Below are 25,884 nucleotides of genomic sequence, written 5' to 3'. Positions count from 1 at the left end.
CCACAATGCTGCACACCGTGTGCGTCCTCGCAGGGAGTCCCGGCAATCCGATGCATCTCAGTCCCAGGGGAATCCACGATTAGTCCACTGAAGATGCCTATCCCGCGACCAGTACTGGGAGAGACAAGTGAGCTGGCTCGCGGAAGGTGCCGGATGACGCTGGGGAGGATGGAGTGCTCGTTGTGGCTGAAAGGTCAGGCTCAGGCAGCGAGACTGTGCAGGGGGCTGGCAGTGGGTCAAAAGCCTTCCCTGCGATATCCCGATAGAGGCACCACTCCACTCGGGTAAGTGACGGTGCCGGTAAATTCGCCTCAAATTCCGCTGAAGCTCGGGAGCCCTCTTAAAACGTGGCCACACTGTAGGGACCGCCCACCGGGAGCTTTCCGAGTTTCCGTACATATTTTTTATATATTTAGTATGGATCCGACTTATAACCCCTTCCAAAATTTTGAATGCTGTAAATGAATTTGTGGATGAAAGCAGAGAATATCCACCACTGATAAAGCACTCTGTATAGAAATGGGTGCTTTCCCAGGTGGGTCATTGTATAGTATTAGTATTACCACCAGGTCTCCAGTACTTCACGGTGGCCTGTTCTAACCATGGGGCAGATGTATTAACCTGGAAAAGGCATAAGGAAGTGATAAACCAGTGATATGTGCAAGGAGATAAAGGCACCAGCCAATCAGCTCCCATATGTAAATTAACAGTTAGGAGCTGATTGTCTGGTGCATTATCACCTTGCAGTTAACACTGCTTTATCACTGGTTTATCACTTCCTTATGCCTTATACAGGTTGATACATCTCCCCCATATTTGCAGAATTTTGGGACCTGATTTCAAATGCAGAGGGTGTGCTGATGTGATAGTATGATCATCATGTATCAGGTCTGGGGACGTACTCTGCCCATCCAGGAGTTAGGGAGAGGTCCTCAAACTTCCTGAGTCTCCTGGACATTCCGTCAGAGTATGTAAGTATGGTTACATACTGTAGCCCTCTTAGTGCCAGTATTGAAGTGCTTTAGCTTCACACATGTAGAAGAAAGAAGCAGCTCCTGGGGCTCAGATCACACATCTGACTTTGTGGAAACAACAATCTATTATTATTGTTTATTTATATAGCACCATCATATTTGTCAGCCCTGTACAGAGAATATTTGTAATTCACTACAGTCCCTGCCCCAAAGAGCCTTACCATGTAAATTCCACACACTAGCAGCACATTCACACTATAGTCCATTGTAGCCAGCTTCAGCCAGGTTTGCGTGTGGACTATGTTAGGGGCAGATGTATTAAGCCTGTAGAAGTGATAAAGCAGTGATAAGTGCAAGGTGATAACTTACCAGCCAAACAGCTCCAATATGTACATTGACAGTTAGGAGCTGATTGGTTGGTGCGTTATCACCTTCCGCTTATCACTGCTTTAGCACTTCTCCAGGCTTAATACATCTGCCCCGTACTACAATTAAACCATAACTGAATGGTTAAGGAGTTATGCATGACCACTTCACAGCGAGCTGCCAGGAACGTATTCATTATATTTATTCCCAAGTAGCAAGAGCAGGCGCTGTATTATCATAGTATGGGGAACATCACAAAAAACAAGGCATCTGCAATTCCTGTGGGCTCAGTGCAGTGCTGTAAATAAATGTTGGCCTGTGTGGGGATTGTGGAGCTCTCTGTGCCCATCCCCGTGTATGTGACAGCTGTCACACAACACACTGTTCAGGGAGACATGCATAGCTAGCTCCCCCGGCCAATGTAGCTGGTCCAGTCCGACTTTCTGGAGTCCTGATCGTTCCTGATTTCATCTAATTCCCCCTGTGTGTGGCTTTATTCTGCAGGTCACTTCCTGAGAGTTGTATTAAGAAATAATAACCCTGGTGCTATAGAAATGTATGAGATTTCTGGTAATCAGCTTACATATATATATATATATATATATATATGTATATGAATTTCACTTCATAACGAGATGTGAGCATTGGTTTTACAGTAGCTGCAAATAATATCTCTGCTATTGGGGACTCTATCTCTGCTATTGGGGACTCTGCTGCTTTCCTGTTTTGCTCCTGACGTGGACAGCATATCTATCTCCTGAAACACACTGTGCTTCTGGGAACATTATTCTAATTCACTACAGATTCCAGCACTTCTTGCTTTTCAATGTGAGCATATACAAATGAGCAGAGTATTAATGCTACAGTTGCTTTACCTTCCAAAAATATACCTAAAAAGAGCTTCACTTTCCGTGTATCGTATACTATTTGCATCCAAAACATACTGATAAAGACTCCAGTTTTAGAACTTTTAGGTAACGCCTCAGACAACACCTCCTAACAGTGAAGGCGAACCGTTAAATTGTTTTTCCCAACCCATTTCTAACAGCAGTTAGTTGAGAATGAGAAGCCTGTGGGTATGTATCAATATTTAACACATCGTTAGTGATATTCAATTAGCCGCAGGAATTTTTTGGGTGCGGAAAATAGGCGTTTTTCAAAATGTTTTAATAATATTTGCCGGTTTTTGTGTTGTTTTTTCCCCCCGGATAATTCAATTATGCCCTGGTTTGTTTGTTTTTGCACCCGAAAAATTCTGTTTTCAGGTGAAAGCACATAGGATCTGGGATAAATTGCCAGACCTACTGTATGTGTTTTTGCGATTGCAAAAATGGGGCATTTTATCATAGATTTTTGTTCTCCTGACAAAAAATCCCAGATGTGTGTTGACATCAGGGATAATTGGATAGCCCTAGGCAGGTAAATAACTGCGGCTAACTGAATATCCCCCATTTCTACATGTTTTAGTAGGCACCAATCCTCTGGATTTGAGATTATCAATAATAATAATACAATAATAATATACACTTTTTAGTCAGAAAATTAAGGCATCAATAAATCCTGCGGACTCGATTCATTTATTTATTCCCCATTATTTATATAGCACGTACAGTATTATTCAGTGTTTTCGGGAGAATGTTTCAGTCATATATGTCAGTAGAGCTTAAAATCTATATTCTCTATCACACTGACACGCACCAGGATTATTTATTTTTGTAAAAAGCCAATTAACCTGGCAGTATGTTTTTGTAGTGTGGGAGGAAACCTTTTATTAGACCATAAGGGTTGTTAAGCAGTAATGCTAGCCACCTCACCAACCAGGGTGCCCCAATGCAATTTTGGAAATAAATGTTGCCCTGTGTGTAGTTTGATTATACAGTCCACTTCCTGAGATTTATATTCACACAGAGCCATGATGGGTTTATTTTGCAAGAAATTCTCAGCTTGTGAGTAAGGGGCAGTGACTACAAGTTGCTGCTAGAATCCCTGTCTAAGCACTATTGCCCAAAAGATAACTTTAAAACAAACAAAAAGTAAGATGCGGAATCACTTCTGACCACCAGATAATGACCATTGGTAGGTTATAGTACAAAGGTATTTCTGAATAAGATGGGGTGTAATTTACCGCTGCTGATAGGTTCCCTCAGGGGCTGTCCAATTAGCCTCGATAACCAGCACTCATTGGGGATTATGCTTCAGATGCCTCAGGTACTCAAAACAAAATCCGTGAAAAGCAGCTGCTGGAGTCACGATAACAAATGGGATCAGAAACTTATCCTGGATCCCAGGTGATATCGCAAGATAACAGGTAATTTTTCAGCCAATAAAAATGAATGACCATCGGTTAACATTCAGGCTTTTTAAAAAAAATGACCACAGCTAATTGGAGACCCCCCTGTGTTTGAATGCATATAATGTGTTTTACATACATGCAATAAAAATGTAATGTGGAATTTGACAAACCCCAGAGGGAATGGCACCATTGTAATTCTACTGTTTATTCTTTCATTGTTCCGATTCTACTATCCCTACTACAATTGGAATCCTCTCACCATTTTTCTGCATTTGCCATAACCAGCTTTTGTTATTACTAGCCTGCACTTTTAATGTCTCTCTGCCGTCAGTAATATACTGTAACACATGAAAGCTACTGTTAGCTACTGCTGCCATCATTTCAGGGATTAGCTGGTACTGTGCTAATGAGATTCTGGATAGAGATCTGTGCATCCTTTGTATGCTACTTAGTTACATACTGTATGTGCTGTCCATCCTAAGGGGTTTGCAGTCTCAGAAACTGCACAGTTAGCAGTAGCCATTAGTTTTATAGTAAAATGATTAATACTGTAGTAGTATCTGCAATTATCCTATGACATTAGCATGAGTGTAGAGAGGTGTGTCAGGAGGTGGCTACACTGTAACCACGTTCCCTGAGCTACATGAGGAATGTGCTTAATTTCAGTGTAACTACAAAGAAGACATTCTGAAACAAAAGAGACCTGATATTCTGCCAAAATCAGACAATTGCCATCTGCTTGCGCTATTTGAAACACTTATTGTTCTTGACGTTGCTTTTCACCGGCCTCCAGGGCCCACCCTAATTTGTATAACCTTTTATATTCTTCAGTTGAAAAATGAAACGTTCCATTGTAGCGTAGAAGGATGTTGTGCAATCGCCTATGGTAATGAATGATGGGAAATATTTATTCTCTTCTTTAGAGATTCTGGCATCACTCCCTCAGAAAAAAAATATTTTAATATCTCTATTGTATGTGAAATGTTTCTCAAATGTTGCCTGTTGTCTGAAGAGCTACAACGGTATATGTTCCAAAGCAACTAAACACTTATTTACTGCTGTCCTTACCAATTTCCACAGTTGTCCAGATCATTTACTGTTTAGACATCAGCTGACAGGATATCATTAACTCCTCATGCTTTTCATTTACAATCTTTGACGTGACCATCTTTGAGTGTTTAGAATGTCAGCCTTTTATTCAGTTGATTCTGTTAGGGATACAGTATTTAGTGCAGCCTTCCCTATATCCGTCTCCTGATGATAAAGTATACAGTGGCTTTAAAGTGTCTATAAATGAGGCAATTATGGTTTTAACAAACCCCCAAATTTACCACAAGATACTGTATTGGAATTGTGCCATGTGTAAATCCTACTGGAAAAATGAATCCAAGTTTATTACTGAAATCTAAACCTAATTCGACATGCTTCATGCGGATTTCCTACTAGGCATGTGTGTCATGTGCCTAGGGGCGCTTCCTGCTGGGTGCACCACAGCAGGCCACCCACCCCCTCATCATAGCCACTGATCCTTTTTTCATGCTGCCTCAGCAGGGAAATGGGAGTTTGAGGGCAACGATTGGCATGCAGGAAAGGATGGGGCTCCATGTCTGCTGGGAGGCTTCAGCGTCACGTTGCTACCAGGGGTGGAGCCAGAGCTGACAGTGACACTATCATGATGTCTGTGCAGAGCTGCCTACACTGAAACCGCAGCAGAGGCTGAGGGTGGTTGTGAAGTGGGGGATTTCTCGATGTAGGGAGGCCAATAGTGTTGTGCCTAGAGGCAGCCTGACCCCTACATTTGTCTCTGTTGTGATCGTGGAGAAATCTTTCTCACATACCTGCTGCCTTAACAATGCAGTTGTGAGTGGGATTCACTAACATATAACTACCTACTTTTAGTCCAGCTTTAGTGTGGTACAGCAGGTCACCACCAAGACCTAGTGCTCCTGTGTCTTACTACTGCTAGCCTGAGCGCAGGTAACTGTTGTCTATGCTCATCATGCCATGAGTTCCCCATAATGCAATGAAGATTCATAATAATTGCCGCCAGTATGTATGAAACAATGTTATTGTAATGAATGAACGTTTTCTGTTACAACTGAGCAGAACCTTTTCTACCGGTCATGTGGTGTTTATGTCCCTTATTGGTAGGAGGCCAGAAGAAGACATCTGAAATGTTGTTCTGTTCTCTCTCTAGACTCTACAGAAAGTTACTCCCAGCAATACCAGTCAGAAGTAAGCCGAAGCAGCAGCACTATACCAATCTGCAGGACCTCGGAGGAAGAGAAGAAAGTCACGGTAATTAAAGCACCACATTATGCTGGGATTGGACCTGTGGATGAGTCGGGAATACCAACAGCAATTAGAACGGTAGGAGGAAATATCTGCATTCCTTTTGCTAATGCTTGCCATATGCAGTACTGTCCACTGTAGATGCCACTTTCAGCCTCGCTAGCTCAGGTATACAGATAAAGACTTCTCTTCTACCCTATAAGAAATAACAGAAAGTCGCAGATGTTAGACTCGGTGCCCGGTCATGTTAGTTGCCATGCGTGACTTAGTGCCGGTTGTAGGTCCGTGACATGTAATCTGCAGTGGTTCAAGTTTATGAAAGGCATTCTGTTCTAATTTGTGGTTATCAACAAGTCACTTGGTCTCAGACAAAAAGATTTACATATAGTTAAGTAAGCAAACTGCACCATGGCCTACTGCATATAAAATACTATACATTGCATTGGTATGTGTTTGGTTTAGTATGGGTGTACTAATAACAGGCGGTTGCTATAGGACATGGGGATTTCTGCCACTGTGTCCGCATTGCTCACTGAAATTGTGTGGTTATACCAATTTTGAAATGGGGAGGGACCCTTTAGGCAGTACCCCAGACCATGCTTATAACAGCGAAGTGTCATCCTTATATCCGTATATTGATGAGCTAAGCCCCTCAGGCAGTTGAGATACATATGTGTCCTCATACATCCAGCCTCAGTATGCCATGCAGTGCAAGATGCCGGGCAAGAGTGAGCCGCCAGGTCCTGTGCAACTCTGCTAACATTGGGATTATTTTTTTGCATGTTAGTCGCAATGCAATACAGTTAGGACGCATGAGTAGACTGTGCTGATTAATTTGATATACAGATGTGTCCTCATACATCCAGCCTCAATATGCCATGCTCCGCAAAATGCCTGGCTTGAGCGAGCTGGCAGATCCCGTTCAGCTCTGCTAACGTCGGGTATCTCTCTTTTGTGCCAAAAATTCATCTTATTCGCATCACTATGTGAATAAAACACACAAGCAGACTCTGCTGATTAAAACTATATGCATCATGCCTATATTCTGTGTTCGAGTGCAGCTGTACCTGCATATGAAATGGTACGTTACAGTATTTTCCAGGAAAACACTGTAACGTAGCATTTCATATGTGAATAAAGCTGGTCATACACTATACAATTATCTGGCATATCTGGCTGGTAGGAATGACAATCTAGTAATGGATGAGAGCAAATGACAATTGACTATTTGCTCACAAACACTGGAAAATGGACACAATGGGGTATATTTACTAAGGTCCCGATTTTGACCGAGATGACGTTTTTTCTTCAAAGTGTTTACTAAACTCAAATCATGGCAGTGATGAGGGCATTCGTAATATTTTGGAAGTCCTAGGAAAAAATTACGAATCAATACACCATCGGTCAAATACGCCTGCAATTTGGTAGAAATCGGTCATTTACTAAAAAGTGCAAACCACAAACACTGCCGACAATAGCCAAACACTGCCGTGCTGAAATACAATTCGTGAAAAAGTCCTAAAAAAACCCAGACCTGCTTTTTTTCCCCGTGTTTGGATAGGCATGCACGGATCCATGAGATCCGTGCATGTTTTTCAGTGGGAAGGGGTGGGAAAGTGTTAATTTAAAAAAAAAAAATGCGTGGGGTCCCCCCTCCTAAGCAAAACCAGCCTCGGGCTCTTTGAGCCGGCCCTGGTTGAAAAAATATGGGGGAAAAAATGATAGGGGTTCCCCCATATTTAAACAACCAGCACCGGGCTCTGCGCCTGGTCCTGGTTCCAAAAATACGGGGGACAAAAAGCGTAGGGGTCCCCCGTATTTCTGAAAGCAGCACCGGGCTCCACTAGCCAGATACATAATGCCACAGCCGGGGGACACTTTTATTTAGGTCCCTGCGGCCCTGGCATTACATAACCAACTAGTCACCCCTGGCCGGGGTACCCTGGAGGAGTGGGGACCCCTTCAATCAAGGGGTCCCCCCCCTTCAGCCTTCCAAGGGCCAGGGGTGAAGCCCGAGGCTGTCCCCCCCCCATCCAAGGGCTGCGGATGGGAGGCTGATAGCCTTTTTGTCAAAAAATTAATATTGTTTTTAGTAGCAGTACTACAAGTCCCAGCAAGCCTCCCCCGCAAGCTGGTACTTGGAGAACCACAAGTACCAGCATGCGGTGGAAAACCGGGCCCGCTGGTACCTGTAGTACTACTACTAAAAAAATACCCCAATAAAAACATAAGACACACACCTTGAAAGTAAAACTTTAATACATACATACACACCTCCATATACACAGGTACTTTGCAAAATAACAAAACGGACACCCGACCACTTTGTGGTCAGCGGTTGACCGAAAGTAACCTCACCGCTAACCACAAAGTTCCCACCATTGGTTGCAATGGAGCGCATAGGCGCTACATTGTAACACTGCCGTGTGCTGCCTGTCATACAGTACAGGAGCACACAGCCAATCAGGAGGATGCCACAACGTAGCGTTCCCTGATTGGCTGATGGAACCGTCTTAGACATAAGTCAGAGGGGGTTCCTGGCATTCGGGGAAAGGGGTCCCATGTGAAAACATGGGGCCCCTTTCAGTGCGAGGTCGGGTGTCCGTTTTGTTATTTTGCAAAGTACCTGGATTACAAATGGATTAAAAAAGGAGCCATCTACCCTGGATTTTGTGAGTATAATTTTTTCAACAGGTACACCATGGATTCTACATGGAGAAGAGGACCGACACTCGTGTGAACATAGGTAAGTATGTGTATATGGAGGTGTGGATGTATGTATTAAAGTTTTACTTTCAAGGTGTGTGTCTTATGTTTGTATTGGGGTATTTTTTTAGTAGTAGTACTACAGGTACCAGCGGGCCCGGTTTTCCACCGCATGCTGGTACTTGTGGTTCTCCAAGTACCAGCTTGCGGGGGAGGCTTGCTGGGACTTGTAGTACTGCTACTAAAAACAATATTCATTTTTTTGACAAAAAGGCTATCAGCCTCCCATCCGCAGCCCTTGGATGGGGGGGTACAGCCTCGGGCTTCACCCCTGGCCCTTGGGTGGCTGGAGGGGGGGGACACCCCTTGATTGAAGGGGTCCCCACTCCTCCAGGGTACCCCGGCCACGGGTGACTAGTTGGTTATGTAATGCCAGGGCCGCAGGGACCTAGATAAAAGTGTCCCCCGGCTGTGGCATTATGTATCTGGCTAGTGGAGCCCGGTGCTGGTTTCAGAAATACGGGGGACCCCTACGCTTTTTGTCCCCCGTATTTTTGGAACCAGGACCAGGCGCAGAGCCCGATGCTGGTTGTTTGAATATGGGGGAACCCCTGACATTTTTTCCCCCATATTTCTCTATCGTCCTAGTGGATGCTGGGGTTCCTGAAAGGACCATGGGGAATAGCGGCTCCGCAGGAGACAGGGCACAAAAGTAAAGCTTTCCGATCAGGTGGTGTGCACTGGCTCCTCCCCCTATGACCCTCCTCCAAGCCAGTTAGATTTTTGTGCCCGGCCGAGAAGGGTGCAATCTAGGTGGCTCTCCTAAAGAGCTGCTTAGAAAAGTTTAGCTTAGGTTTTTTATTTTACAGTGAGTCCTGCTGGCAACAGGATCACTGCAACGAGGGACTTAGGGGAGAAGAAGTGAACTCACCTGCGTGCAGGATGGATTGGCTTCTTGGCTACTGGACATCAGCTCCAGAGGGACGATCACAGGTACAGCCTGGATGGTCACCGGAGCCTTGCCGCCGGCCCCCTTGCAGATGCTGAAGTAAGAAGAGGTCCAGAATCGGCGGCAGAAGACTCCTCAGTCTTCTAAAGGTAGCGCACAGCACTGCAGCTGTGCGCCATTTTCCTCTCAGCACACTTCACACGGCAGTCACTGAGGGTGCAGGGCGCTGGGAGGGGGGCGCCCTGGGAGGCAAATGAATACCTATTTTGGCTAAAAATACCTCACATATAGCCTCCGGAGGCTATATGGAGATATTTAACCCCTGCCAGAATCCGTTAAGAGCGGGAGACGAGGCCGCCGAAAAAGGGGCGGGGCCTATCTCCTCAGCACACAGCGCCATTTTCCCTCACAGAAAGGCTGGAGGGAAGGCTCCCAGGCTCTCCCCTGCACTGCACTACAGAAACAGGGTTAAAACAGAGAGGGGGGGCACTAATTTGGCGTTAGAAATATATAAAAAAGATGCTATAAGGGAAAACACTTATATAAGGTTGTCCCTATATAATTATAGCGTTTTTGGTGTGTGCTGGTAAACTCTCCCTCTGTCTCTCCAAAGGGCTAGTGGGTCCTGTCCTCTATCAGAGCATTCCCTGTGTGTGTGCTGTGTGTCGGTACGTGTGTGTCGACATGTATGAGGACGATGTTGGTGAGGAGGCGGAGCAATTGCCTGTAATGGTGATGTCACTCTCTAGGGAGTCGACACCGGAATGGATGGCTTATTTAGGGAATTACGTGATAATGTCAACACGCTGCAAGGTCGGTTGACGACATGAGACGGCCGACAAACAATTAGTACCGGTCCAGACGTCTCAAAAACACCGTCAGGGGTTTTAAACGCCCGTTTACGTTAGTCGGTCGACACAGACACAGACAGGGACACTGAATCCAGTGTCGACGGTGAATAAACAAACGTATTCCTTATTAGGGCCACACGTTAAAGGCAATGAAGGAGGTGTTACATATTTCTGATACTACAAGTACCACAAAAGAGGGTATTATGTGGGATGTGAAAAAACTACCGTAGTTTTTCCTGAATCAGATAAATTAAATAAAGTGTGTGATGATGCGTGGGTTCCCCCCGATAGAAAATTATGGGCGGTATACCCTTTCCCGCCAGAAGTTAGGGCGCGTTGGGAAACACCCCTTAGGGTGGATAAGGCGCTCACACGCTTATCAAAACAAGTGGCGGTACCGTCTATAGATAGGGCCGTCCTCAAGGACCAGCTGACAGGAGGCTGGAAAATATCATAAAAAGTATATACACACATACTGGTGTTATACTGCGACCAGCGATCGCCTCAGCCTGGATGTGCAGAGCTGGGGTGGCTTGGTCGGATTCCCTGACTAAAAATATTGATACCCTTGACAGGGACAGTATTTTATTGACTATAGAGCATTTAAAGGATGCATTTCTATATATGCGAGATGCACAGAGGGATATTTGCACTCTGGCATCAAGAGTAAATGCGATGTCCATATCTGCCAGAAGATGTTATGGACACGACAGTGGTCAGGTGATGCAGATTCCAAACGGCACAAAGGTGTATTGCCGTATAAAGGAAGAGGAGTTATTTGGGGTCGGTCCATCGGACCTGGTGGCCACGGCAACTGCTGGAAAATCCGCCGTTTTTACCCTAAGTCACATCTCTGCAGAAAAAGACACCGTCTTTTCAGCCTCAGTCCTTTCGTCCCTATAAGATCATATCTGCCCAGGGATAGAGGAAAGGGAAGAAGACTGCAGCAGGCAGCCCATTCCCAGGAACAGAAGCGTTCCACCGCTTCTGACAAGTTCTCAGCATGGCGCTGAGACCGTACAGGAACCCTGGATCCTACAAGTAGTATCCCAGGGGTACAGATTGGAATGTCGAGACGTTTCCCCTTCGCAGGCTCCTGAAGTCTGTTTTACCAAGGTCTCCCTCCGACAAGGAGGCAGTATGGGAAAAAATTCACAAGCTGTATTCCCAGCAGGTGATAATTAAATTACCCCTCCTACTACAAGAAAAGGGGTATTATTCCACACTATATTGTGGTACTGAAGCCAGAAGGCTAGGTGAGACTTATTCTAAAAAATTTTTTGAACACTTACAAAGGTTCAAATCAAGATGGAGTCACTCAGAGCAGTGATAACGAACCAGGAAGAAGGGGACTATATAGTGTCCCGGGACATCAGGGATGCTTACCTCTATGTCCCAAATTTGCCCTTCTCACTAAGGGTACCTCAGGTTCGTGGTGCAGAACTGTCACTATCAGTTTCAGACGCTGCCGTTTGGATTGTCCACGGCACCCCGGGTCTTTACCAAGGTAATGGCCGAAATGATGATTCTTCTTCGAAGAAAAGGCGTCTTAATTATCCCTTACTTGGACGATCTCCTGATAAGGGCATAGTCCAGGGAACAGTTGGAGGTCGGAGTAGCACTATCTCGGATACTGCTACAACAGCACGGGTGGATTCTAAATATTCCAAAATCGCAGCTGATCCCGACGACACGTCTGCTGTGCCTAGGGATGATTCTGGACACAGTCCAGAAAAAGGTGTTTCTCCCGGAAGAGAAAGCCAGGGAGTTATCCGAGCTAGTCAGGAACCTCCTAAAAACAGTGCATCATTGCACAAGGGTCCTGGTAAAAATGGTGGCTTCCTACGAAGCAATTCCATTCGGCAGATTTCACGCAAGAACTTTTCAGTGGGATCTGCTGGACAAATGGTCCGGATCGCATCTTCAGATGCATCAGCGGATAACCCTATATCCAAGGACAAGGGTGTCTCTCCTGTGGTGGTTATAGAGTGCTCATCTTCTAGAGGGCCGCAGATTCGGCATTCAGGATTGGATGCTGGTGACCACGGAGCCCAGCCCGAGAGGCTGGGGAGCAGTCACACAAGGAAAAAAATTTCCAGGGAGTGTGATCAAGTCTGGAGACTTTTCTCCACATAAATATACTGGAGCTAAGGGTAAATTTATAATGCTCTAAGCTTAGCAAGACCTCTGCTTCAAGGTCAGCCGGTATTGATCCAGTGGGAAAAACATCACGGCAGTCGCCCACGTAAACAGACAGGGCGACACAAGAAGCAGGAGGGCAATGGCAAAAACTGCAAGGACTTTTCGCTGGGCGGAAAATCATGTGATAGCACTGTCAGCAGTGTTTCATCCCGGGAATGGAAACTGGGAAGCAGACTTCCTCAGCAGGCACGACCTCCACCCGGGAGAGTGGAAACTTCATCGGGAAGTTTTTTTCCACATGATTGTAAACCGTTGGGAAATACCAAAGGTGGACATGATGGCGTCCCGTCTGAACAAAAAACGGGACAGGTATTGCGCCAGGTCAAGAGACCCTCAGGCAATAGCTGTGGACGTTCTGGTAACACCGTGGGTGTACCAGTCGGTGTATGTGTTCCCTCCTCTGCTTCTCATACCTAAGGTGCTGAGAATTATAAGACGTAGAGGAGTAAGAACTATACTCATGGCTCCGGATTGGCCAAGAAGGACTTGGTACCCGGAACTTCAAGAGATGCTTACAGAGGTCTTATGGCCTCTGCCGCTAAGAAGGGACTTGCTTCAACAAGTACCATGTCTGTTCCAAGACTTACCGCAGCTGCGTTTGTCGGCATGGCGGTGGAAAGCCGGATCCTAAGGGAAAAAGGCATTCCGGAAGAGGTCATTCCTACCCTGGTCAAAGCCAGAAAGGAGGTGACCGCACAACATTATCACCACATGTGGCGAAAATATGTTGCGTGGTGTGAGGCCAGGAAGGCCCCACAAAGAAATTTCAACTCGGTCGTTTCCTGCATTTCCTGCAAACAGGAGTGTCTATGGGCCTCAAATTGGGGTCCATTAAGGTTCAAATTTCGGCCCTGTCGATTTTCTTCCAGAAAGAATTGGCTTCAGTTCCTGAAGTCCAGAAGTTTGTCAAGGGAGTATTGCATATACAACCCCCTTTTGTGCCTCCAGTGGCACTGTGGGATCTCAACGTAGTTCTGGGATTCCTCAAATCACATTGGTTTAAAACCAGTCAAATCTGTGGATTTGAAGCATCTCACATGAAAAGTGACCATGCTCTTGGCCCTGGCCTGGACCAGGCGAGTGTCAAATTGGTGGTTTTTTCTCAAAAAAGCCCATATCTGTTTGTCCATTCGGACAGGGCAGAGCTGCGGACTCGTCCCCAGTTCTCTCCCTAAGGTGGTGTCAGTGTTTCACCTGAACCAGCTTATTGTGGTGCCTTGCACCTACTAGGGACTTGGAGGACTCCAAGTTGCTAGATGTTGTCAGGGCCCTGAAAATATGTTCCAGGACGGCTGGAGTCAGGAAAACTGACTTGCTGTTATCCTGTATGCACCCAACAAACTGGGTGCTCTTGCTTCTAAGCAGACTATTGCTAGTTGGATGTGTAATACAATTCAGCTTGCACATTCTGTGGCAGGCCTGCCACAGCCAAAATATGTAAATGCCCATTCCACAAGGAAGGTGGGCTCATCTTGGGCGGCTGCCCGAGGGGTCCGGGCTTTACAACCTTGCCGAGCAGCTACTTGGTCAGGGGCAAACACGTTTGCTAAATTCTACAAATTTGATACCCTGGCTAAGGAGGACCTGGAGTTCTCTCATTCGGTGCTGCAGAGTCATCCGCACTCTCCCGCCCGTTTGGGAGCTTTGGTATAATCCCCATGGTCCTTTCAGGAACCCCAGCATCCACTAGGACGATAGAGAAAATAAGAATTTACTTACCGATAATTCTATTTCTCGGAGTCCGTAGTGGATGCTGGGCGCCCATCCCAAGTGCGGATTATCTGCAATACTTGTACATAGTTACAAAAATCGGGTTATTATTGTTGTGAGCCATCTTTTCAGAGGCTCCGCTGTTATCATACTGTTAACTGGGTTTAGATCACAAGTTGTACGGTGTGATTGGTGTGGCTGGTATGAGTCTTACCCGGGATTCAAAATTCCTCCCTTATTGTGTACGCTCGTCCGGGCACAGTACCTAACTGGCTTGGAGGAGGGTCATAGGGGGAGGAGCCAGTGCACACCACCTGATCGGAAAGCTTTACTTTTGTGCCCTGTCTCCTGCGGAGCCGCTATTCCCCATGGTCCTTTCAGGAACCCCAGCATCCACTACGGACTCCGAGAAATAGAATTATCGGTAAGTAAATTCTTATTTTTTACAACCAGGACCGGCTCAAAGAGCCCGAGGCTGGTTTGGCTTAGGAGGGGGGACCCCACGTAATTTTTTTTTTAAATTTAACACTGATTTCAATTTTTAAAACGGTACACAATGAAGCCCAGCACGGATCTCTCAGATCCGGCCGAGATTCATTGTATTAAAGTCGGCAGTGTTTTACAAGTCACTCACGTAAAACACTGCAAAAAAAAAAACGAATGACATCGACATCGGTAAATCCGAAAACGCAGAATACGACAGCTTAGTAAATTAGTCGTAATAAATTCAAAAAGTTGCAACTTTACACTTTCGATGTCATTCGTGATTGAACTTTGACCTCAGATGGGAAAATACGAATGTTAGTAAATATACCCCAATCTGTCAGTCATACAAATTGGTTAAATCCGTGATTTAACCAATTTGTCTGCACAACGGTTTTTGTCCATTTTCCAGTGTTTGGGAGCAAACTGATAATTGTAGTCTATGCCCTGCTTAAGATGCATTTTTTTGGAGAAAATATGCACAAATGTGCATGACACTTGTATATTGTGTGTGACTGAGACTGTATACAGAGTAGTGCAGAACTTGTATTGCAAAAAAGCTGCGGATGCTACATTGTAGCACTTTGTGTACAGCTTCAGAGACTCAATAGCACACAGATAGACAAGTGTCATATACCAAATTAATCAGCAGACTTTTCGTGCATACTAGTCACATTGCGTTGTGACTAAGACACATTTTTGGCTAAAATATAAAAATATGCACAAAGCGAGAAGATTCTCGCGCAACCTGCCATGCCCAGAGGGGAGGTTTATCATGGACTGCAGCAAAGATGTAAGAGGACACATCAGTAGATTTTGTGTATGTTCCAGTACTTTGCACATGCAGACTGTACATCTTAAGGGGTGGTCTTCTGTTTGCCGGCGGTCGGGCTCCCGGCGCTCAGTATACCGGCGCCGGGAGCCCGACAGCCGGAATACCGACAATTATTTTCCCTCGTGGGGGTCCACGACCCCCATAGAGGGAGAATAAAATAGTGTGGCGCGCGTAGCGCGGCGAGCGCAGCGAGCCCGCAAGGGGCTCATTTGCGCTCGCCAAGCTGTCGGTAAGCCGGCGGTCGGGCTCCCGGCGCCGGGATGCTGGTCGCCGGGAGCCCGACCGCCGGCCAGCCGTAGTGAACCCCATCTTAAGTTGCGACTACACTAGGAGATATTTTAAATGATATTGCTCATTTTCACCCTTCTAAGCAATATCGTTTGTAATATCGCCCAGTGTGTACGCTACAAACAATGAGCTATTTGCACTCCCGCGGGTTATTACCGACCCCCTCTGTCGTCTGTACATGTAGCTAAATTTGGATTTATCATCCAAAACTGCACGTATGGGATGGTGGCAGAATGACGTCACTGAAAGATATCGTTAGTGATATCATACAGTGTGTATGCACTACATCAGCCACCCGGGAGGGTTGGGAAAACACTAGGTGATATCGCTCACGGAGCACATCGCCCAATGTGTACACACCTTTAGTTAGTGGTTAGTGGCCACTAATTCACTGGGCATTAGAAGGCAATGAATAGATAGACACAATGTATTAAAACTTCTATAAATGAAAAATACTGTATATACTTGTTTGCTCAAAGAGTGGTATATGCGAAACAGAGGGGTTTTTTTTTTCTCTATCGTCCTAAGTGGATGCTGGGGTTCCTGAAAGGACCATGGGGAATAGCGGCTCCGCAGGAGACAGGGCACAAAAGTAAAGCTTTTACAGGTCAGGTGGTGTGTACTGGCTCCTCCCCCCATGACCCTCCTCCAGACTCCAGTTAGATTTTTGTGCCCGGCCGAGAAGGGTGCAATTCTAGGTGGCTCTCATAAAGAGCTGCTTAGAGAGTTTAGCTTAGGTTTTTTATTTTACAGTGATTCCTGCTGGCAACAGGATCACTGCAACGAGGGACAGAGGGGAGAAGAAGTGAACTCACCTGCGTGCAGGATGGATTGGCTTCTTGGCTACTGGACATGAAGCTCCAGAGGGACGATCACAGGTACAGCCTGGATGGTCACCGGAGCCACGCCGCCGGCCCCCTCACAGATGCTGAAGCAAGAAGAGGTCCAGAATCGGCGGCTGAAGACTCCTGCAGTCTTCTTAAGGTAGCGCACAGCACTGCAGCTGTGCGCCATTTTCCTCTCAGCACACTTCACACGGCAGTCACTGAGGGTGCAGGGCGCTGGGGGGGGGGGGCGCCCTGGGAGGCAAATGAAAACCTTTAAAAAGGCTAAAAATACCTCACATATAGCCCCAGAGGCTATATGGAGATATTTACCCCTGCCTAAATGTACTAAATAGCGGGAGACGAGCCCGCCGAAAAAGGGGCGGGGCCTATCTCCTCGGCACACGGCGCCATTTTCTGTCACAGCTCCGCTGGTCAGGAAGGCTCCCAGGTCTCTCCCCTGCACTGCACTACAGAAACAGGGTATAACAGAGAGGGGGGGCAAAATAAATGGCAATATATTAATATAAAAGCAGCTATAAGGGAGCACTTAATCATAAGGCTATCCCTGTCATATATAGCGCTTTTTGGTGTGTGCTGGCAGACTCTCCCTCTGTCTCCCCAAAGGGCTAGTGGGTCCTGTCTTCGTATAGAGCATTCCCTGTGTGTCTGCTGTGTGTCGGTACGTGTGTGTCGACTTGTATGAGGAAGTTATTGGTGTGGAGGCGGAGCAATTGCCAAATATGAGGATGTCACCTCCTAGGGGGTCGACACCAGAATGGATGCCTTTATTTGTGGAATTACGGGATAGCGTCAACTCGCTTAAGCAGTCGTTTGCCGACATGAGGCGGCCGGACACTCAATTAGTGCCTGTCCAGGCGCCTCAAACACCGTCAGGGGCTGTAAAACGCCCCTTGCCTCAGTCGGTCGACACAGACCCAGACACAGGCACTGATTCCGGTGGTGAAGGTGACGAATCAACCGTATTTTCCAGTAGGGCCACACGTTATATGATTTTGGCAATAAAGGAGATGTTACATTTAGCTGATACTACAGGTACCACTAAACAGGGTATTATGTGGGGTGTGAAAAAACTACCAGTAGTTTTTACCGAATCAGAAGAATTAAATGACGTGTGTGATGAAGCGTGGGGTGCCCCGATAAAAAACTGCTAATTTCAAAGAAGTTATTGGCTTTATACCCTTTCCCGCCAGAGGTTAGGGAGCGCTGGGAAACACCTCCTAGGGTGGACAAAGCGCTAACACGCTTATCAAAACAAGTGGCGTTACCCTCTCCTGAGACGGCCGCACTTAAAGATCCATCAGATAGGAGGATGGAAAATATCCAAAAAGGTATATACACACATGCAGGTGTTATACTACGACCAGCTATTGCGACTGCCTGGATGTGCAGTGCTGGGGTAGTTTGGTCAGAGTCCCTGATCGAAAATATTGATACCCTGGACAGGGACAATATTTTACTGTCGTTAGAACAAATAAAGGATGCATTTCTTTATATGCGTGATGCACAGAGAGATATCTGCACACTGGCATCACGGGTAAGTGCTATGTCCATTTCGGCCAGAAGAGCTTTATGGACACGACAGTGGACAGGCGATGCGTAGAGGAGTTATTTGGGGTCGGTCTATCGGATTTGGTGGCCACGGCTACGGCCGGGAAATCCACCTTTCTACCTCAAGTCACTCCCCAACAGAAAAAGGCACCGACCTTTCAACCGCAGCCCTTTCGTTCCTTTAAAAATAAGAGAGCAAAGGGCTATTCATATCTGCCACGAGGCAGAGGACGAGGGAAGAGACAGCAACAGGCAGCTCCTTCCCAGGAACCGAAGCCCTCCCCGGCTTCTACAAAAGCCTCAGCATGACGCTGGGGCTTCGCAAGCGGACTCGGGGGCGGTAGGCGGTCGTCTCAAGAATTACAGCGCGCAGTGGGCTCACTCGCAGGTAAATCCCTGGATCCTGCAGATAATATCTCAGGGGTACAGGTTGAAATTAGAGACAGAGCCACCTCGCCGTTTCCTGAAGTCTGCTTTACCAACGTCCCCCTCAGAAAGGGAGACGGTTTTGGAAGCCATTCACAAGCTGTATTCTCAGCAGGTGATAGTCAAGGTACCTCTTCTACAACAAGGGAAGGGGTATTATTCCACTCTTTTTGTGGTACCGAAGCCGGATGGCTCGGTAAGGCCTATTCTAAATCTGAAGTCCTTGAACCTGTACATAAAGAAGTTCAAGTTCAAGATGGAGTCACTCAGAGCAGTGATAGCGAACCTGGAAGAAGGGGACTTTATGGTATCCTTGGACATCAAGGATGCGTATCTCCACGTTCCAATTACCCCTCACACCAGGGGTACCTCAGGTTCGTTGTACAAAACTGTCACTATCAGTTTCAGACGCTGCCGTTTGGTTTGTCCACGGCACCTCGGGTCTTTACAAAGGTAATGGCCGAGATAATATTTCTTCTTCGAAGAAAAGGCGTATTAATTATCCCATACTTGGACGATCTCCTAATAAGGGCAAGGTCCAGAGAACAGCTAGAGATGGGTTTAGCACTATCTCAAGAGGTGCTAAAGCAGCACGGATGGATTCTGAATATTCCAAAATCCCAATTAATGCCGACAACTCGTCTGCTGTTCCTGGGGATGATTCTGGACACAGTTCAGAAAAAGGTTTTTCTTCCCGAAGAAAAAGCCAAGGAGTTATCTGACCTGGTCAGGAACCTCCTAAAACCAGGAAAGGTGTCTGTACATCAATGCACAAGAGTCCTGGGAAAAAATGGTAGCTTCTTACGAAGCAATCCCTTTCGGCAGATTCCATGCAAAGGGATCTGTTGGACAAATGGTCAGGGTCGCATCTTCAGATGCACCTGCGGATAACCCTGTCGCCAAGGACAAGGGTATCCCTTCTGTGGTGGTTGCAGGAGGCTCATCTATTGGAGGGCCGCAGATTCGGCATGCAGGATTGGATCCTGGTGACCACGGATGCCAGCCTGAGAGGCTGGGGAGCAGTCACACAGGGAAGAAATTTCCAGGGAGTGTGGTCGAGCCTGAAAAAGTCTCTTCACATAAGCATTCTGGAACTAAGAGCAATCTACAATGCTCTAAGCCAGGCGGAACCTCTGCTTCAAGGAAGACCGGTGTTGATCCAGTCGGACAACATCGCGGCAGTCGCCCATGTAAACAGACAGGGCGGCACAAGAAGCAGGAGGGCAATGGCAGAAGCTGCCAGGATCCTTCGCTGGGCGGAGAATCACGTGATAGCACTGTCAGCAGTATTCATCCCGGGCGTGGACAACTGGGAAGCAGACTTCCTCAGCAGACACGACCTTCACCCGGGAGAGTGGGGACTTCATCCAGAAGTTTTCCACATGCTATTAAACCGTTGGGTAAAACCAATGGTGGACATGATGGCGTCTCGCCTCAACAAAACACTGGACAGGTATTGCGCCAGGTCAAGAGATCCGCAGGCAATAGCTGTGGACGCGCTGGTAACACCTTGGGTGTACCAGTCGGTATATGTGTTTCCTCCTCTGCCTCTCATACCAAAGGTATTGAGGATTATACGGCAAAGAGGAGTAAGACTAGTGGCTCCGGATTGGCCAAGAAGGACTTGGTACCCGGAACTTCAAGAGATGGTCACGGACGATCCGTGGCCTCTACTTCTGAGAAGGGACCTGCTTCAGCAGGGTCCTTGTCTTTTTCAAGACTTACCGCGGCTGCGTTTGACGGCATGGCGTTTGAATGCCAGATCCTAAAAGGAAAAGGCATTCCAGAAGAAGTCATTCCTACCTTGATAAAGGCAAGGAAGGAAGTCACCGCGAAGCATTATCGCCGTATTTGGCGAAAATATGTTGCGTGGTGCGAGCAGCGGAGTGCTCCGATGGAGGAATTTCAACTGGGTCGTTTTCCTACATTTCCTGCAATCAGGATTGTCTATGGGTCTCAAATTGGGATCTATTAAGGTTCAAATTTCGGCCCTATCAATATTCTTCCAAAAAGAATTGGCCTCAGTCCCTGAGGTCCAGATTTTTATCAAAGGAGTACTGCATATACAGCCTCCTGTGGTGCCTAAGGTGGCACCGTGGGATCTAAATGTAGTTTTAGATTTCCTCAAATCCAATTGGTTTGAACACTAAAGAATGTGGATTTGAAATATCTCACATGGAAAGTGACTATGTTACTGGCCCTGGCTTCGGCCGGGAGAGTATCTGAACTGGCGGCTTTGTTTTATAAAAGCCCTTATTTAATTTTCCATTCGACATAGGGCAGAGCTGCGGACGCGTCCGCATTTTCTCCCTAAGGTGGTATCAGCGTTTCACCTGAACCAGCCTATTGTAGTGCCTGCGGCTACAGACGACTTGAAGGACTCCAAGTTGTTGGACGTTGTCAGAGCCTTAAAAATATACATTTAAAGGACGGCTGGAGTCAGAAAATCTGACTCGCTGTTTATACTGTATGCACCCAACAAGTTGGGTGCACCTGCTTCTAAGCAGTCGATTGCTCGTTGGATTTGTAACAAAATTCAACTTGTACATTCTGTGGCAGGCCTGCCACAGCCTAAATCTGTTAAGGCCCATTCCGCAAGGAAGGTGGGCTCATCTTGGGCGGCTGCCCGAGGGGTCTCGGCATTACAACTCTGCCGAGCAGCTACGTGGTCAGGGGAGAACACGTTTGTAAATTTTTACAAATTTGATACCCTGGCAAAGGAGGACCTGGAGTTCTCTCATTCGGTGCTGCAGAGTCATCCGCACTCTCCCGCCCGTTTGGGAGCTTTGGTATAATCCCCATGGTCCTTTCAGGAACCCCAGCATCCACTTAGGACGATAGAGAAAATAAGAATTTACTTACCGATAATTCTATTTCTCGGAGTCCGTAGTGGATGCTGGGCGCCCATCCCAAGTGCGGATTATCTGCAATACTTGTACATAGTTATTGTTAACTAATTCGGGTTATTGTTTAGGAAGCCATCTTTCAGAGGCTCCTCTGTTATCATACTGTTAACTGGGTTTAGATCACAAGTTGTACGGTGTGATTGGTGTGGCTGGTATGAGTCTTACCCGGGATTCAAAATCCTCCCTTATTGTGTACGCTCGTCCGGGCACAGTACCTAACTGGAGTCTGGAGGAGGGTCATGGGGGGAGGAGCCAGTACACACCACCTGACCTGTAAAAGCTTTACTTTTGTGCCCTGTCTCCTGCGGAGCCGCTATTCCCCATGGTCCTTTCAGGAACCCCAGCATCCACTACGGACTCCGAGAAATAGAATTATCGGTAAGTAAATTCTTATTTTTTTTAATTAAACACCACTTTTTTACTCTGTAGTTATCTTTAGAGAAATTGCGATTTCAAAAATTACCATAATTGCGCAAAAGTCTCTGCTGGGGAGTGGGAGGATAAGACCACATGTTCCTTCTGGAATCCCCACAGGCCAAAAGATATTGCCAAAGACATGTCAGCGTTAGAGGAAAAGCAAGTTGCACTATCGTTTATTACACCCCTTTCACACATGCAGCTCTAGCCCGCATTTTGCACGTGAAGGCACATCAACCTGGGATTTCTGCATGTGTGGAGGGAAACATCTAAGACCCGGGCCCATGACCATGCTCCCATAGAGCTGAGAGACCTGCCAATTTCCCGGGTCACATGTCTGAAAGCAGCACTAGTGTTTGTTCTAGCACCCTGCACCTAATCAGTGAGGAGGGCATATATTCATTTTTAAAGGCAACATTTTATACGTGATGTTTGAATACAGCACATCTAAAATTTGCCCTTCAGAGGTAAAATATGCCTGCCTCACTGATTAGGTGCAGGGTGCTAGAATGAACACTAATTTCTGACCACCCGATTGGTGACTGACTCCAGTATATTTATTTTTTTATTAATTAGTAGACTAAAAGGATTAAAAAACACTGTTTGTGTGTATATAATATTTATGGCATGCATACAATTGTAAAAAATAAAAAAATAAAAAAAATACTAGTGTGTATGGCATGCATAGAAATGTAATGTGACATTTGACAAAAACTCTGGGGTGGAATAGCTCCCAAGTGAACATTCTCTCTGCTTCATTGATTGTTTCCATTCTACGTAACCTTTTACATTTGTAATTCCCAGTTTCCCTCACCATCCTGATTCTGTAATAATGTTATTATAGTGTAATGTCTCCCTGCCTGCCAGTAAAACACTGTAACAGCTGAAAGCCCCTATGTGCTACTGTAGCTATAGAAACACACAGTGATCGTGAACATCTTTTTAGGGACTGGTCAGTGCTGTACAAATGCGTTTCTGGATGGAGATATGCAAATGAGTACAGCAAGGTATCCTGGGCCCAAGTTTATGAATCCGTATAATAAGCGTGTGTGATAAGCAGAAGTGAGGTCCCAGCAAGAAAGGTGCCGTATCTGGAGTGTAATTGATATAATTGTGAACCAAGGGCTGCCATTGTGGTGACAAATATCCTTAATAAGAAATGAATATACTTCTATCACAATAGATTATAAACGTATCTATTGCTCCCATAGCCTGTGATATAAAGCAGTACATGTTCTGTAGAATATTGACTGAGGCATATGTCCATCAAGTAGCCATTAATGTAAAACTCTTATGCCCCATGATAATTCCAGGAGCTGTCGTCACTGGTTCCAGTGAACATGGCATTGTATGCTGCCACTCTGACAAAGCTGTGAATGATGCACTGTCGGAAAGTGATGGTTGAGTCCGTCGGCTTGGGGGAGTCGGCAGTGTGGTAGCTGACAGAGCAAAGGAGTGAGATGGGAGCCTGCATTTAACATAATGACCAGTGAGCCATAATGAATGCATTCTGTGTAACCATGGTGGTATACTTGCAATGCATTTCTGTACTACAGTGAAGCTCCCAGTTGGGGTCAGAAGCGAAGTTTGAAAGAAAGAATTCTATGTCCTTTTACTGAAGCCAGTACCTGCAAGGGCTGGTTTTCTTCTATGACTGTAATTTGTTTGTTTAAATCTCAGGGTTCACTTTTACCCAAAATTTCCCTAGAGAATACAGTGAGAAAACTGTTTATTAGGTGACTCTTACTGCTCATGGTCAGGAACACGCACGCTGTTTTGCTTTCAGTATACAGGCCAATGTCACGGAGATAGGTGAAAAATGACTTTGTTCCAGTAACACTAAACATAGTTCTGTCAGGCCCTGCTGAGACAGCAAATAGAAAACAACACTGAGGGGATTTGCACTAATGAATAATGAATAACTTATTGGATAACTGATTGGAATGGCAGAAATATACAGAGCGCACTACTAGGTATGAATTGATCTGAATGTATTTGCTTCCAAAAATGGGGCACTTGCAATCCGTTACCCACAGCTATTATTCATATGCTATTACATTAGTGCAGATTCCCAAGATCTGTCATTACAGGCCAGGTTTTAAGGATATCCATGCTTAAGTCAAGATGGTTAAATCAAATTGACTGAGGTATTAATTAAGTCACCTGGGCTTAAGCATAGATATCCTTAAAACCTGGATTGTAATGGCGGAGTTTGGGTAATTGTATTAGTGTACAATTAGTAATGTGCTCACACAGGTACTGTATACAAATTCTATGTTCAACTTTATTTTTAGGGGTAATACATTTACATCAAGTCATATTTAGAAGTGTGCATTGTATATTTCTGCCATAGTATTAATTTTAGAAGTTATTCAATAGCAAATCCCCTCTGTTTTTTCCCCTGTTTATTTTGTGTGCAGCTTTTCGTTTAAACAGCCTTACCACTAATAAATAAATAAATTATATATATATATATATATATATATATTTACACCATATTTTATATTTCGTTTATCAACCAATGTCCTGGTTCTTGTGCGAGCACATAACAATTATTCCGGCTTGTAGAATACATTCTGTATCTATTCATTTCTAAAGTCTTTTCCTAAAATGACTAAACCTATATTGTTGTTTTACGTGTGAGAACTGGCAGTAATTTATTGCTAGACATAGCAATGCCTTGTGTCTGCAGTGTGTATCCTCCTTTACCTGTCACAAGCATGCATCTCATCCTTTTAGGACAGCAATGTAAAATCTATACAAAACGTACCTCAGAATACACCCACATCACTCATCCCATAATGCTCCAAACTTGTTTCAACTTTTATCCACATTCATCTCAGACCTCCCAAAAATAGCTCAACAAGTCCCCGAGACACCCATTTGCCACCAAATTCACCCACAAACCTCTCTACCCCTGCCAGCCAGACCTCCCACATATGCCCTGCAGCGGGTTCAGAATGATTTCCTGATAGATGGGATGCCGGCGGTCAGAATACAGACAGTGGCATCCCGACCATCAGAATCCTGACAGGCCAGCAGTAAGCCCCTTAACCCTCCTCTGCCTCTACACTAACCCTCCCTTGTGGGTGCCTAACCCTAACCCTACCAGGTGGTGCCTAACCCTACCAGGTGGTGCCTAACATTAACCCTCCCGGGTGGTGCCTAACCCTCCCGGGTGGTGCCTAACCCATATCATCCCGGGTGGTGCCTAACCCATATCATCCCGGGTGGTGCCTAACCCTAACCCTCCCGGGTGGTGCCTAACCATAACCCTCCCGGGTGGTGCCTAACCATAACCCTCCCGGGTGGTGCCTAACCCTAATCATCCCGGGTGGTGCCTAACCCTAACCCTCCCGGGTGGTGCCTAGCCCTAACCCTCCCGGGTGGTGCCTAGCCCTAATCATCCCGGGTGGTGCCTAACCCTAACCCTCCCGGGTGGTGCCTAACCCTAACCCTCCCGGGTGGTGCCTAACCCTAACCCTCCCTGTGGTGCCTAACCCTCCCGGGTGGTGCCTAACCCTAATCATCCCGGGTGGTGCCTAACCCTAACCCTCCCGGGTGGTGCCTAACCCTAACCCTCCCGGGTGGTGCCTAACCCTAACCCTCCCTGTGGTGCCTAACCCTAACCCTCCCGGGTGGTGCCTAACCCTAATCATCCCGGGTGGTGCCTAACCCTAACCCTCCCCAGCTGCATAACCCTAATACTCTCCGCTTGATGCCTAACCTCCCCTTCTATGTGCCTAACCCTCCCTTCATGTTCCCTAATCCTTCCAGCTCTGCACCCTAT

General features: G+C 46.2%; 1 protein-coding gene across 25 annotated transcripts in view; it reads left to right on the top strand.

Annotated features, from left to right (window-relative positions):
* Positions 1-25,884, top strand: part of SORBS2 (sorbin and SH3 domain containing 2) — a 532,357-nt gene that overhangs the window by 344,369 nt on the left and 162,104 nt on the right. For 22 of the 25 annotated variants that reach the window (XM_063920776.1, XM_063920770.1, XM_063920780.1 and 19 more), the window contains one exon: positions 5,831-6,003. The exons of 2 other annotated variants lie outside the window; for them this stretch is intronic. In XM_063920776.1, coding sequence (XP_063776846.1) covers positions 5,831-6,003 — 173 coding nt within the window. The remainder of the gene's footprint in view (positions 1-5,830; positions 6,004-25,884) is intronic. One more of the 25 variants, XM_063920785.1, reaches the window with a different exon arrangement.

The sequence above is a fragment of the Pseudophryne corroboree genome, chromosome 1 (assembly GCF_028390025.1).
Source record: "Pseudophryne corroboree isolate aPseCor3 chromosome 1, aPseCor3.hap2, whole genome shotgun sequence".
Lineage (NCBI taxonomy): Eukaryota > Metazoa > Chordata > Amphibia > Anura > Myobatrachidae > Pseudophryne > Pseudophryne corroboree.
The sequence above is the reverse complement of the archived record's forward strand: the minus strand, read 5'-3'. Positions and strand labels throughout refer to the sequence as shown.